A 15,160-nucleotide genomic window follows, 5' to 3' on the forward strand; every position below is an offset into this window, starting at 1 on the left:
TTCTCCCAAAACCCAGTTCACTATGTTGGCTTAAAAAAAATCCCTCCTCTGATCAGTAGATTTCTCCCTATTCTCCTCACGAATGTTTCTGGAGGTCTTCATTTCCTTCTCCGGTTGGTTGACACTCTTCAGTTCATTCAATTCCTTCTTCATTATTTGGAATTCAGCAGTGGTCTCAGAGAACATGTCAAGCAGTATGTCCACTTTCATCTGCAATAAACTATTTTCTTCCAACTGCTGGTTCCGCTTCCGGAGGCGCAGAGCCTCCCTCTGGGCCACACCTCCACTGATACCCGTCTCTGCTATCCAATGGCCATTTTCGAACTTCAGGTTTTGTTCATGGTTGGGGTTCCATAGTCAAGGCCCAGCTCCACCTCCCGGGTTGACCGATCTAGATTATGCAGGTTGGAGAGAGAAGCAGGCTTCCGAGGCGGTGTCTTCTTCGGACTGAACGTATTCCCAAAGAGGGGCATCTCTGGCCTGACGAAGGCCAGGTCGGTGCTCCCTGGCGCGTTCCAGAAGCGAGCTCCGAATAACCGCCGAGGCCACCCGCAAACCGCCCGCCAGGGTCCCCGGCACTAGCAGGCCAAGAAAACATGTTTTAACATTTAAAAATACTGACAGCTTCAAATAGGACAGTGTAATTACTATGCAAAAGTAAGGTAAAATGTCATTAGAGCTTTCCTTATTGTATTTCTTTGTTAGTGTGAACATAATAATTTTATGGCTGATTTATAAAAATCTCTGCCAAAACGCCTAAGACATTGCACATTTTTCCTGATGTTAATAATTTGGGACTTAATTGTAATACACAATTAGAAAATAAATTATCAAAACCTGGGTGACCCTGGCTGGTGTGGCTTAGTTGGTTGGAGCATTGTCACGTAAATCAAAAGATCTCAGGTTCAATTCTCAATCAGGGCACATAACTAGGTTGCGGGCTTGGTCTCTGGTAGGCAGACTGATTGATGTTTCTCTCTCACATCGATCTTTCTCTCTAAAAATCAGTAAGCATGTCCTTGGGTGAGGATTAAAAATAAAAAACCTGGGTGGATTTACAAGTTATATACATAGATGTTTATAATATAGACTATCTGATTTTATGATTCCTGTAATCTCTTCCATGTCAATTGTCGGAGTTTTACTTCTCATATCAAAATAACTGTTGAAAGATATTAAGGGTATATCATTTGCCAGGTGTCACAACCTTTTTTAATGATCAGTGCATTTGATGTACTAATCACAAAATCATTAGTGAAGGTGTTATAGTGATCATTACTTGATAAAGTCAATAGAACAGGAAATTTGCAAACAGAAAATCCAAGTCAAGTCTTTGCCATTTGCTGGTTGGTGACTTCTGCAAATTATGACTGAACTCATTCTTAGCTACCTGGAATGGTGTCTGGCACATATTACATGTTCTATACAAATCTGTTGAGTGAATATATGACATTTACCCCAATTTTTAGAGAAATTCTTTCCTACCTTTTCAACAAATACAGATAAAATCAACTCAAGATTAAAAAAAAATTGGAAAATTCTTGTTGATAAAGAAGAAATTGAGGACTGGAGTTGCTTCAGCATGTGCTATAGCATCCTTTCAGCTTGTGCCTTGAGGCACTACTGTGTGGGGGTCAGGGTCTCAGTGAGGCCTCTTCCCACTTTGTGTATTGATGATCTAACTTACCTGGCTCACCTGTTTCCCTTTTTCATTCTTCTAACTGATTAGTGTATGAAATAATTTACTTATTTATTTACTATTGTTTGTTGCTTGTCTTTCCACCCCCACCCCACCCAGCACCATAATGACCATCATGAGAACAAGAATCCTATTTATTCTGGTACAGAATAGGTGTTAAGCCAATTGTGGAATGAACAGAGGGATGAAGGAATAAATGTTTCAAAAGAGAGAAAGGAATCTGGGAAGGGCATGAATTCTCTCTTCCTCCAAGTCTTCCCAGATTAGGTCACCCCCATCTTTGCACAGAAACCTCCATGAGGTATAAATGCTTACTAGTTTATTCATTCTCGGCATGGCTTTACTTGTATATCTGTACTCCCATACTGTGTGTACTTGTTGATGTTGTGTGTGAATCTTTTGTTCACTCTACAGCTTGCATAAGAACATAGTTTTATGTTTATGACCTCGTGATAGGACAAAATCTGATGAAGTTGAGCTCCATCCTGTAAAGGCTATTACCTGTAAGAGTGGAGACTACTTTTCCCGAAGAAAAGTCCAGTACCTGTTTAAAAGCATATAAAGCTCATCACTTAAATTTCTCATCAGGAAGGTACTGAAAGAAGTGCTGCAGCAGAATATAAGAATTAGAAGTAGCATACCTTTTGCTGGGCGTTGCTACTTCAAACTCTTTCCAATTAGCAGATATATTTCTCTTCTAATTTCGAGTTTTCTTAGCATTACAAAATTAAAACATTCTGTTCTTGGTTATTTTTTACAAACTTATTGTCTTCATGGAAACCCCCAGTTCCTCAGAGAATTTTTCTTTTGAAAAAATACACTACACTATATTCTTTTCTTTGAAATAACTGTGGTGAGAGAAATTCTTCTCTTTAGGTTGAAGTCATGCTTTTAAATTGCTTGAAGATGGTTCCATATGAATCATCATATGAACTTGTATCTCTCTCATTTAAAACAAAAAATGAAAGAAGGGAATTATCTTATTAATTAAGTAGTTGGTGCAACTGTTTCTTATGCATTAATCCAAGTACTTGGAGGACAATTATACTCAGTGTTAATAACATTGCCAACCTTTTCCAGTACGCTGCCCTCCAAATACTATTGTTTTCATTGACAACATTTACTATTACATATGCATATGAAAAACAGGCATTTTCATCAGAACTAGCGTAATAGCATTAAGAGATTATTACTTTTTCCAATTTCCTTGGAAGAAAATTCACTTAAATTAGATTATTTATTACTTGACTGCTTTCCTATCTTGCCTGTATGTTTAGGTAACTGGAGTCCGTGAAAGTATGAACTTCAGAATAAAAAGCATGATTTTATACATTAATGATTTCAAATAAAAGAGAAGTACTAGTTTGTGCATCACTTCTTTCGAGAAAGTTAAGCCTGTGTTCTGCTTAGGAGAGATAACACTTTTGTCCCTGTAGGTGGCCCCCCTGGTGTAGCCATTAGTTGCTAATTACTTGCAAACAAATAAACAATTAACTCCCAAAGCTGCTGGCTGGGTGTTCATTGACATGCTAAAACTTTCTAAAACAGGATTTTTAATTAGTGACGTTCTAAATCCAACCCCCTTGTCAGCGGATCCCTAAGGTGAACTGCAGGAAGATCCCAGCCCTGTACATGTGAGTGCAGAGCCAGCCGAGAGGTGCACCGAGGCCAGAGTTGTCGACCTGTGCACCCACGTGAGGATGTCTCCCAGCCTGCAGGAAGGTGCTCCGCTTGGGGAAAGCAAACCTTCGCCCTGCCCCTTTTCAATTGAAACCATTTTAGGGTTGGACCAGAAGAAAGACTGTGTTCCACCTGTGAAACCCCACAGGCCCTGGGCAGACACCTGCAGCAGCTCCTCAGGTAGGCTTAATTTTTTAAAACGCTTTTATTTCTTTTGCAGTGCTTAATTTGGCCTTTAATTTTATACTACATAGAGTCAGAAATATAAAGCATATCAGCCTCAAGTCTAAGTGGGTATAGCGTTCACTCAAAGGAAATGCCAAGAATCTGCATTACTTCAGAAGATCTTTGTTTATTTGACACATCAGGTATTCTGTCTTTTTTCACTGAAAAATAAATGACACCCAGAGACCAAAATATTCTCTGTCACCAAGGCAGGACCTTCATTGTTGTTTGCTTTTTGGGTTTTGGTTTATGAGAAGTCAGTTCTCTTGTGAAACCCAGAAGAATGCCACTAGGAAAATTAAAGACAAGTTCCTGAAATTCATATAGAACTTTGTGAAACACAGAATTGGGCATCTAAGATGGGGTTTATTTTTCTGTTTTTAGAGAAAGATATTAACCTATGTCTACATGTCCCGAGCCTTCCTAATGGAATCTTATTTCCTTGTGCCGTGGATTACCCAGTGCCAGAAGAAAGAGTTTTGAAATATGAAAATTACTTTTCAGCCTCAGAAAGACTGTCTTTGAAAAGAGAGTTGAGCTGGTATAGAGGCAGAAGACCAAGAACTGCTTTTACTCAAAACCAGGTGGGAAGTTTTTTTAGCTAATAACGATAATGCAAAGGCTTTAATTGACACCCTGTTGAGCAAAAGCCCATTCATTTGGGATTTCAATTTAGGCCTTATTAATGAAACAATAGAATGTACCATTTTTTTTTAACAGTTTCTGGATAATCCAAGTCCCTTTTATGATCACAAATTAAAGTCCATTTTATTATGACATACCAAGAATCAACATTTTAAGTAACTATTTCCTTATTCTTAGATTGAAGTGCTGGAAAGTGTGTTTAGAGTAAACTGCTATCCTGGCATTGATATCAGAGAAGACTTAGCTCAAAAATTGAATCTAGAGGAAGACAGAATCCAGGTAATTTTCAAATTTAGTTATTATTCTTGATGATTGAAATGTTAAGAATAATGAAATAATGTTCGAGATCTATTTTATTTCTCCCTAATTTCAGATCTGGTTCCAAAATCGACGTGCAAAACTGAGGAGGTCCCACAGAGAATCACAGTTTCTAATGGCAAAAAAAAATTTCAACACAAATCTCTTGGAATAGATACAAAACTAAACATGTGAAATTATCTTCCAATTGCAGAACATGAAGAATCAATGGAAATATCAAGTTTTTAAAATGCAATGTTTTCTTTTCTGTATTTAGTTTGAACATTGTCATTTTTCTGAAATTATAATGTAAATAATTACTATGATATCATTGTACCTATCATACTTGGGCACTTTTAAATACAATAAAGGTCTTTTCTATATTATGTCAATAAACATTTTCAGAAAAAGCCAGCTATTTTTTAAGTGAGCAAATTTAATCTAATGAATTAATTTGCTAAAATCAGTAAGCTCACAACTAAGTGTCTCCACAAACTGGATTACATTCACAAAGTAACTTAAGTAAAATAATCTGAAGAATGGCACAAAGGCGTGATTTGTTTCATTTAGTTTCCTTCCAATGCATTTTGAAACATGATTATGCTTTAATATAGTATAGAATATTATTTATTTACAAGTCTTTAGTTTTTTTTTATTTCTGACAAAAGCAGTGAGAGTTTTTCAGCATATTCTCAAATCCTTAGAGAATGCCGGTTTCAGCTTTTTTTTTTTTTAAAGCAAAGTCATTATACCAAAGTAGAAATATAAAACTATATCAGTCGTCATATTTATACCACCAGTACTGCATCGCACAAAAGAATTGAGCTGCAAGTAAATGCAAATTTAAAATATTTTTCTAGGTCACTTAATGCTGTGCTTTAATTTCACTCATTAAAGTGATAATGATCCTTTGGCTTATATCTATTTCTAGTGTAGTGACTTCCAATCAGCTATATATTTTGTTCCAAGTCATATGTTGACTGAGAAGGTAGGATAACTGACCTGCCTTGTGTATGTGTTCTGACACAGTTGCTGGATATAATCAGGGCACTTTTGGGGACAAAAACTATGCATTTTCTTTGCATTTGCCATTGTACTTGTCAATTAGAGACACAAATAGGATTAAGTAGCATCACAAGAAAGGAGTCCTACCCCTGGAAATCTGGGTATTTGTTTTCCAGTTAATTAATAGAAGGCCAAAGTGGGTGTTCTTTTTGAAATGTTAGCTTGAGGGCTCTGACTTTGTCTTCTGAATGCCTATTTCAACGTTGCCCATTGGAATTGAATTCTTCCTTGCTTCCTTTTCCCTTCTTTCCTATTCCTCTGTCCTTTTCTCTCCCAGAGCTAACCAGAATAGAAAGTTCTTACTGAATTTTTTTCTTTTTTCTTTCTTTTTCCTATTGCATGAGAAAGATTAGAGGGAGTTTGCATAATTTTTGCTGAGGAAAAGTAGCATAACTCAGATTTTGAAGCTTTTTAAAATCATTTACTGAGAGCACATGTGGTAGAGAGCTCTGCGTCCAAAAAACTGATCAGCAATAAGCTGTTCCACTGTTGGTGAGATGGAGAGGGAGGAGGAAAGAAGGGCCCCACGCGCAGAACTGGAAGACCAACCAGAGGCATTAAATGTTTTCCAAGGAAGACTACTGTCAGACTGGGCCACTTCTCCAGTATAAAGAGCTGCTTTCATTAATATAAAATTCAAAGCACCAGGAGCTTTCTTTGCTCTTTATTAGGTTCTTGTGAACCTATATTAAGTTGGAAGACCAGAAGTCACCAGGAGTGGGTTGGAGGGGAAAATGTCACATGATGTGTAAGCTTTTTAAAATAGCCTTTTACTTTAATCCAAAAGGCCATATTTACATACTGTGAAAAATTCCAACAATATAAAGAGTGAAACCTTTCTCAAATCTCATTCTTACAGGTAACCATAATTAAACATTTCACAGATTTTTTTGTGTGTAAAAAAGCAAGTACATGTATGTACATGTGTATATCTATGTATACATAGATATACACATGCATACATATTTGTTGTTTTTTGCTGTTATTTTTAAAAATATAATACTTTGTATTCTGTGCATCTTTTTGACATCTTCCCATGTCAGACATATAGCTCTGTCTTTCTTAATGTTTGCTTAGTTTAGAATAAGATTTCTTGCCCTGTATATAACAAACTATACCACAAAATTAATATTAATATTAATATATAAGTACTTTTGAAATAGTACTTTTCACAAATGGAGATTTTTCAAGGAGTAATCGTTGTTTATCTAGAATTTATCTAAAATTAAACCTAACCCCCAAACCTCTGAAGAGTGTGAGGATTCTGTATAAAATTATAGACATTAGAAAAAAAAATGAAACAGCATCACATCCATCCATCAACAACTGCACTTAATAGTTTTTAATTATAAAAACTGATCACACCTATAAAACATCTGGTGAGGGAAGAAACATAGTATTTCTAGAATATTATCTCAATATTTTCCAGTGCAATTTAATATAACTGATTTGTATGGTTCTACAATTCAATTTTGTTTGACTGTAATAAGTTCTGTTTATATCTGAAGTTATATATTCATAACTGGAATAATTTATAATAAAAATAATGCCTTTATAACTAAAGTAAATAATAGAAATCAGAAAAAAGTTTCAATTCTAGAACTTAAAATATTTAAGAGGTAACTATGAATGTAATTACACACCCTTTTATATATTCAGACTAATAACACTACCATTAAATATTTTGAATTGAGTCTATAATATGTAAGAATATTTAAGGATGCCATATACAATATCAATTATGTATTTTCTCTAAAATCATTTTCAAAAACCTAAAAGATAAAGGCTGGTCTTGTTAAAAGAAATAATGAGTCAGTAACTTTTTAAATCAGTTATGATTGATAGTAATTTGGAAAGGATATGTGGATGGTTAGGAGAAAAAACTGGACTTTAACTTTGAGGAAAAATCAAACATGATGAAAATTCGAGATAGAATTATCTTTCCCTCAAAACACACAAGCTCTAACCCACAGCTTATCTATGCACCTGTAATTACAAGCCTTTGTCTCCATTAATGCCTAGGACAAGGTGAACAGTAGTACAAATCAAACTAATGCAGCCAGGCTAATACCTGAAGCATCTCTATTATTCGACCACTGCCTAAATAAGGTCATCTGGTCTCCAGTAATGGTATTTGTCTCTTGTGAAGCCAGCCAGACAAAGCCCATGACTAAAGAGTGCAGGTGGAAACAATGGGTGTGTGTGCTGGTGGTCAATTTTTGAGTTAATCAGTGTTAATAGCTGCTTTCACCTCCTGCATCTTATCACACATCACTAGAGTGGCATAAATCTTCCATTACCACACCCAGCAAATAACATCAACATGGGCCTTGTGCTTACTTCTAAAGGCAGGAAACTATGTGCTAGTACATTTACTTGATGTGGAACCCAAACCAAAGTATTACAAATGGTGACTTGCTAGCTCCATTTCACTGAGCCCCATAGGACTAAAATCCCTTCCACAGCAGAAGTCCAGCATCCAAGGCAGCTCTTGGTGGTTCCCACCACTCCACATCCCATTAGATTTACCCCTTCCCATTTTCCTGTCTCCTATTTTTTTAAATTTTATTTCAACCCTTTGCCTTTTCCCCTGCTAATCCTTTGGCAAACTTGTTGGTGTCAACAGGTATTGTTGAGTCCCATCCTAAAAAGTTTATTGCTTTTTTCTGTCTGGTAAAGTGACTAACATTTAGAAACTTCCATGTTTGTTCTCTGCCATAGTGGGCGGTATCCTTTATTTAGCATTTTATTATTAGGGGATTTCAGTGAAATAAATGATACCATAGTATATGTTCTATGGTATCATAGAACCATGCCCCTCTTATATCTGGTGTTGGTCAAGAAATTGTATAACAATGGGTTCCTTTTATAAGATGCAATGCCTATCTGACATATATTTATGGATTTGTGTTGAGCCCCTAACACTGCTCTTCCTTGATCTCTCTAGGTTAATCAAGTAAAAAAGTACTGATTGGAGGAAGCCTACTGATGTAGTCAAAAGATTGGGCTAGAGTCTGGTCACCTGTGTTCAAACCCCAGTAACTGTTTAACTTAGAACCAATTACTCAACCTTTTTGAGCCTTCATTTCCTTATCTATAAAATGGGGATAATAATAGGATAATAATAGGGGGAATTATAAGAGAGATAATGTGCTAGTGAATTAGAAGTAAAAGAAGTTTTCTAAAACAATGTTTTCATGTCCAGAACAATGTGCAGCAGTGTGTTCTCAATCAATAGTCATAGAACAAATGAAAACAGTTCTTCATCTCTAGCAGCTCAATATATGATGGAGAGCAAAGGCTATTTACTAATTATTCAACAATTATTTATTGTGTTTTCCATGAGCCAGTCACCATGCGAAGCTCTAGAGATAGAGTGATGAACAAACCAAACAAGGTCTCTGCTGTTTGGGGACTTTTTATACCCTGTACCTAGCACAGTCACGGAAAATAGTTGGCCCACAATAGATGGTAAATGAATGAATGAATGAATGAATCAGTAAGAAAGTAACACAGGGAAGTATTAATTAATGACTAAATCAATGGAACTTCCAGCCAAGATAGAGGCACAGGTAGAAGTGCTTCTCCACTCTCCATAACAATAAGAAGAAATACAGCTACCTCAAAACAAAAAACAACCAGAACTACCAGAAAATTGAAGTGCATGGAAGTCCAATAAACAAAGATATAAAGAAGCAATACTCATATACACAGGTAGGAGGGGTGGGAGACAGGGCAGAGAGGACAGTGTGGTGGTGGTGGTGGCAGCAAGGCAATGGCTGTGGCCTGCCAGCCACATATTATAAAAGTCGGGAGGGACATCTGGGGAGCCCAGACCAGCACCAGGGAAAATAAAGCCTCATTGTTCTGACTGTGAAATCAGTGGGGGTTGGGGTAGAGGAAGAAACTGCCAGTCTCTCAGCAGAGTCCATTTGTTTAAAGAGCCCCCACAGTCCTAGAACACCCACAAACTCACTCACTCTGCGAACCAGGGCAACAGCTAGAGAGGCGCCAGTCCCATATGGGAAGTGGGAGAAGTGCCTGGAAAAGGGGAGAGTGCTGAGAAAGTGGCATTGTTCCCTCTCAGACCCCTTCCCAACATACAGCACCACAATGTGGTGAAATGGGTCACCCCGCAGTGATGCGTATCTAAGGCTCCGCCCCTTACAACATAACAGGTGCAACAGCTCTACCTAAGACACAGAGGCAAACATAGAAGCCTGTCAACGTGAGGAGGCAGAGAAGCATGGCTCAAAACAGGGATCAGATCAAGGTTCCAGTGGGAGAACTGAGCAACGAGAAGAGAGCCAACCTAAAAGATATAGAGTTCAAAACACATGATAAATATGCTCACAGACTTGACAGACAAGATTAAGTATGACAAACGCATAAGGGAAGAAGTGAAGGTTATGCTGAGTGAAATGAAGGAAAATCCACTCAAAACCAATGGTGAAGAGAAGGAAACCAGGTTCAAATCAATGAATTGGAACATAAGGGAGAAATACATAGTCAACAGGTACAGAATGAATAATTGAAAATAACGTGGAGAGGCTTAGGAATCTCTCCTAACTTGACAACTTTAAATGTGCCAACATACAAATCATAGGGGTGTCTGAAAGAGAAGAGGAAGAGCAAGACATTGAAAACTTATGTGAAAAAATAATGAAGAAAAACTTCCCAAATTTGGTGAAGGAAATAAACATACAAGTCCAGGAAGCATAGAGAGTCCCAAACAAGCTAGACCCAAAGAGGGCCACATGAAGACACATCATAATCAAAATGCCAAAGTTTAAAGGTAAAGAGAGAATCTTAAAAGCAGCAAGAGAAAAGAAGAGGGTTTTCTACAAAGGGATTCCCATAAGACTATTCAGCTGATTTCTCAAAAGACACATTGCAGGCAAGAAGAGACTGACAGGAAGTATTCAAAGTAATGAAAAGCAAGCACCTACAACCAACATAACTCTATCCAGCAAAATTATCATTTAGAATGGAAGGGCAAATAAAGTGCTTCCCAGACAAGGTAGAGCTAAAGGAGTTCATCATCATCAAGCCATTATTACATGAAATGTTAATGGGACTTATTTAAGAAACAGAAGAAGATCAAAACTATGATCATTAAAATGACAACAAACTCAGAACTATCAACAACTGAATCTAAAAAATAAAAACGAAAACAAACTAAGCAAACAATCAGAATAGGAACAGAGTCATAGGTATAGGGATCATTTGGAGGGCTATCAGCTGGCAGGGGGTAGGGGGAGAAGTGGGGAAATGGTGGAGGGACTAAGAAGCATAATTGATTGGTACAAAATAGATAGGAGGGAGTTAAGAATAATATAGCAAAGGGAGAAGTCAAAGAGCTTACATGCACAACCCATAGACATGAACTAAGGGAGATGGGACTGCTGGAAGGAAGGGTTGTACTGGGTGGAGGGGAACAAGGGGAAAAAAATTAGGACAACTGTAAACAACATCATCAATAAAATATACTTAAAAATAAAAAAACTAATATCATAAAAAAGGACTAAATTAATGTGTGTAAATGGTCAGGACTATTAGTAGCTATAGGAGAGGAGGGATCAGAGATATATAAAAACCACTTTCTCAACTTGTTGTCTGGGAAAAGGCTAAGGCTTAATGTGGGCAGAAACTGGGTGTTGGTGGAAGGGCATTCCGGGTGAGGAAACATGTGAAGAGATTTGGAAACTGGATAGCAAGAACTGTGGCCTCCCTAGGATGGTGGGTGCCTAATGACAGGACCAACTACATGGGTGTTCAACCCATGCCATTACACAAGGCACTGTACTCAGAAGAGCCTGCATTGGTTCAATGCTCTACTCTTGCCATTTTGAAACTCAATAATTTTTGATCAAGGGAACCCACTTTTAACTTAATTGAATTGAATTTTACTTTATTTTACTTCATTTTAAATCCTTACCCAAGTATATATTGATTTTAGAGAGAGAGGAAGGAAGACAGAGAGATCAGCTGTCTCCCATATGTGCCCTAACTGGGGATCAAACCCACAACCTAGGTAGGTGTCCTGACCAGGGATCGAACCTACAAACTTTTGTTGTACAGGACAGTGCTGCAATCAGGATCTTCACTGTTGTTTGCTTTTTGGGTTTTGGTTTATGAGAAGTCAGTTCTCTTGTGAAACCCAGAAGAATGCCACTAGGAAAATTAAAGACAAGTTCCTGAAATTCTTATAGAACTTTGTAGAATACAGGATCGGACATCTAAGATGGGGTTTATTTTTCTGTTTTTAGAGAAAGATATCAACCTATGTCTACATGGTTTGGTCATGTGATTTTCTTTAGGCAATGGAATGTGTACAGAAATGATGCTGTACCAATGTCAATGCCTCGAGACATTATATCTTTCCCCTTGCCTACTTGCATTTCTGCTATCATTAGGAGAATGTGCCCTGAGTAGCTGTTGCCCCTTTAGGCTGGATTTCAAATTGAGAAACATGAAGCAGACCCGAACCCAACCTTCAGTCTGGAACCAAGACCAGCCAAACCTGAGTATAACCTCCAAAAACCCAGACCTGTAAAAGAGTTTGAAAGCTTATAAAAACAGCAGTGTTGTAGCAGTACAGGGTCTTACAGTGTTTCTTGTTGATTTGTATCAGTTCTTTATATAGTAAACATTTGATTACCATATTCTGAGTCAAAAAAAAAATTTTTAAGTATTTTCTTGATTATGTTGTTACAGTAGTCCCATTTTTTTCCTTTGCTCCCCTCCACCCAGAACCCCCCCTTCCCTCTAGCAATCCCAATCCCCTTAGTTCATGTACATTGGTCATGCATATAAGTTCTTTGGCTTCACCCTTTCCTATATGATTCTTAACTTCCCCTTGTCTATTTTGTACCAACCAATTATGCTTCGTGATCCCTGCACCTTTTCCCCATTTCTCCTCCTTCCCCCTCCCAGCAGATAGCCCTCCAAATGATCCCCATACCTATGATTCTGTTCCTATTCTGGTTGTTTGCTTAGTTTGTTTTTGTTTTTATTTTTTAGATTCAGTTGTTGACGGTTGTGAGTTTGTTCTCATTTTAATGTTCATAAGTTTGATCTGTTTCTTAAATAAGTCCCATTAACATTTCATATAATAATGACTTTTTGATCATGAACTCCTTTAGCTTTACCTTGTTTGGGAAGCCCTTCATCGGCCCTTCCATTCTAATCAATAGCTTTGCTGGATAGAGTAATCTTGGTTGTAAGTCCTTGCTTTTCATCACATTGAATACTTCTTGCCAGTCCCTTCTTGCCTGCAAAGTTTCTTTTGAGAAATCAGCTGATAGTCTTATAGGCACCCCTTTGTAGGTAACTCTTTGCTTTGCTTTTCCTGCTTTTAAGATTCTCTCTTTATCTTGAAACTTTTGTATTTTAATTATGATGAGTCTTGGTGTGGTCCTTTTTGGGTATAGCTTGTTTGGGACTCTCTGTGCTTCTCAGACTTGTATGTTTATTTCTTTTGCCAAATTTGGGAAGTTTTCCTTCATTATTTTTTCACATGAGCTTTCAATTTCTTGCTCTTTCTCTTCTCCTTCTGACACTCTATGATTCAGATGTTGGTGTATTTAAAGTTGTCCCAAAGGTTCCTAAGCCTCTCCTCATTTTTGTCAATTTTTGTTTCCTCATTCTGTAGTGATTGACTGTTTTTTTCTTCCTTATGTTCCAAATCTATGATCTGAACTCTGGTTTCCTTCTTTTCACTATTGGTTTTGTGTGGACTTTCCTTCATTTCATTTAGCATAGCTTTCACTTCTTCCCTGATGCATTTGCTTCACTTAAGTAAATCTGTCAAGCCTGTGAGGATCTTTATCACTAGTGTTTTGAACTCTATGTCTGTTAGGTTGGCTATCTCCTCATCTGTTATGTTGTCTCTCCCCTCGTTGCTTAGTTCTCCCACTGGAACCTTGATCTGCTCCCTGCTTTGAACCATACTTCTCTGCCTCCTCAACTTGACAGGCTCCTGTGTTTGCCTCTGTGTCTTAGGTAGAGCTATTGCACCTGTTATGTTGTAAGAGGCAGAGCCTTAGGTCTTTGTCAGTATAGGGCAACTCGTTTCACCACGTTGTTGTGTTGTGTGTGTGAGATTGGTCTGAGGGTGAAAAATGTCGCTTGCTCAGCACTCTCCCCTTTTCCAGGCACTTTTCTCACTTTGGTGTGAGACTGGTGCCCCTCTAGCTGTTTCCCTGGCCGTTGTTCCCAGAGTGGGTGGGTCTGCGGATGTTCTAGGACTGTGGGGGCCCTTTAAATGAGCGGACTCTGCTGAGAGACTGGCATTTTCTTCTTCTGCCCCAACGCCCACCGATTTGCACAGTCAGAAGCAATGAGGGTTTATTGTCCCTGGTGCTGGAACCATGTGCTATGCGGCTGTTCTGGTGCTGGGAGCACATCTCAGGTGTCCCTCTTGACTTTTTAAAATGTTTGACTGCACTTTCTGCCAGTGTGCCGCTGCTGCTGCTGCTGCTGCCGCCACTACACTGCTTTCTCTCTGCCCCGGCTCCACCCCTCCTACCTGTCTGGATGAGTATTTCTTCTTTATATTTTTGTTTGTTGGACTTCCATGCAGCTCGATTTTCTGGAACTTCTGGTTTTCTCCAGTTTTGAGGTAGCTGTATTCTTTCTTAGTTGTGGAGGGAGATGCAACGTGCCTGTCTAGGCCTCCATCTTGGTCAGAAGTCCCCTCAAAATTTCTTAAGATTTGTCTTTTTAACCTCATCATTTTCGCATTTAGAAATTTAAATATTTTCAAGACAAATCTCAGTTTTTTCCTTCATGATTTTTCTGCTGCTTTATATGACACCTTCCCATTCCTATGATCACTTTGTGTATTGATAGGTTTTTTCCTAGAATATATAAATCTTTATTAGATTTTTAGTCCATCGGTATCATATTGTATAATAAATAAAATGAATAGAACAAGCTTCCTCACCAAAGTTATAAAAATAAAAGATGATAATGCTAATAAAAATAATAACTAATACCACTATTTATTAGGTGCCTACCATAAATGAAGCAATACGGTACTTCTCATGAATTATCACATTTAATTTTCACGACAGTGCTGCAAAATGGATATAGTCAACCCACTTTAAAAATAAGGCAATCTAATCTAACCTCAGATATTTTTATGATAATGATTTATTATCCAGATTTTAAAGATGAGCAAACTGAGGAATACAGAAAGACAAAGAGAAGAAAAAATCTAAATCATAAGAGATCATTTGGTAGACTTTAATCAATTACTGTACATTTTAAATCTAGACAAAATAATAAATTTCCTGTTTAAAAAAATAACCAGAAGTTACCAAATTTGATTTTTTTAGAGATAGAAAATAGGACATTATGTCACAAAAAATCATAAGCTCCAGATGGTTTCACAGGGGAATTTCACCAAACCTTTAAACACTAAGTAGTCCCAAATGCTACATAAATTATTGTAGAATATAGCAAATGAATGAAAACTTTCAACTTATTTTTATGCAGCAAATACAACATTGATACCTAAACTAAATAAAGTTTATATTTAAAAGA

General features: G+C 37.4%; 1 protein-coding gene and 1 pseudogene across 1 annotated transcript; one reads left to right on the forward strand and one right to left on the reverse strand.

Moving 5' to 3' along the window:
* Positions 1–30: 30 nt before the first annotated feature.
* LOC150004813 (protein chibby homolog 1 pseudogene) lies at positions 31–583 on the reverse strand (annotated as a pseudogene).
* A 2,816-nt stretch (positions 584–3,399) lies between these two features.
* On the forward strand, positions 3,400–4,721 carry HESX1 (HESX homeobox 1). The gene is made up of 4 exons (XM_090282945.1): positions 3,400–3,559; positions 3,989–4,188; positions 4,427–4,528; positions 4,623–4,721. Exons 1-4 carry the CDS (start codon positions 3,400–3,402, stop codon positions 4,719–4,721), a joined length of 561 nt encoding a protein of 186 aa, XP_090139071.1.
* The last annotated feature ends 10,439 nt before the right edge of the window (positions 4,722–15,160 follow it).

The sequence above is a fragment of the Furipterus horrens genome, unplaced genomic scaffold (genome assembly GCF_987537825.1).
Source record: "Furipterus horrens unplaced genomic scaffold, mFurHor1.1.pri manual_scaffold_7, whole genome shotgun sequence".
NCBI lineage: Eukaryota > Metazoa > Chordata > Mammalia > Chiroptera > Furipteridae > Furipterus > Furipterus horrens.

Excerpts from the sequence above, each read along its gene's own strand:
- HESX1 (XM_090282945.1), top strand. The coding sequence starts at position 3,400 with ATGTCTCCCAGCCTGCAGGAAGGTGCTCCGCTTGGGGAAAGCAAACCT. Across the intron at positions 3,560-3,988 it reads CACCTGCAGCAGCTCCTCAG|AGAAAGATATTAACCTATGT; the intron begins GTAGGCTTAATT and ends TTCTGTTTTTAG. Across the intron at positions 4,189-4,426 it reads CTGCTTTTACTCAAAACCAG|ATTGAAGTGCTGGAAAGTGT; the intron begins GTGGGAAGTTTT and ends CCTTATTCTTAG.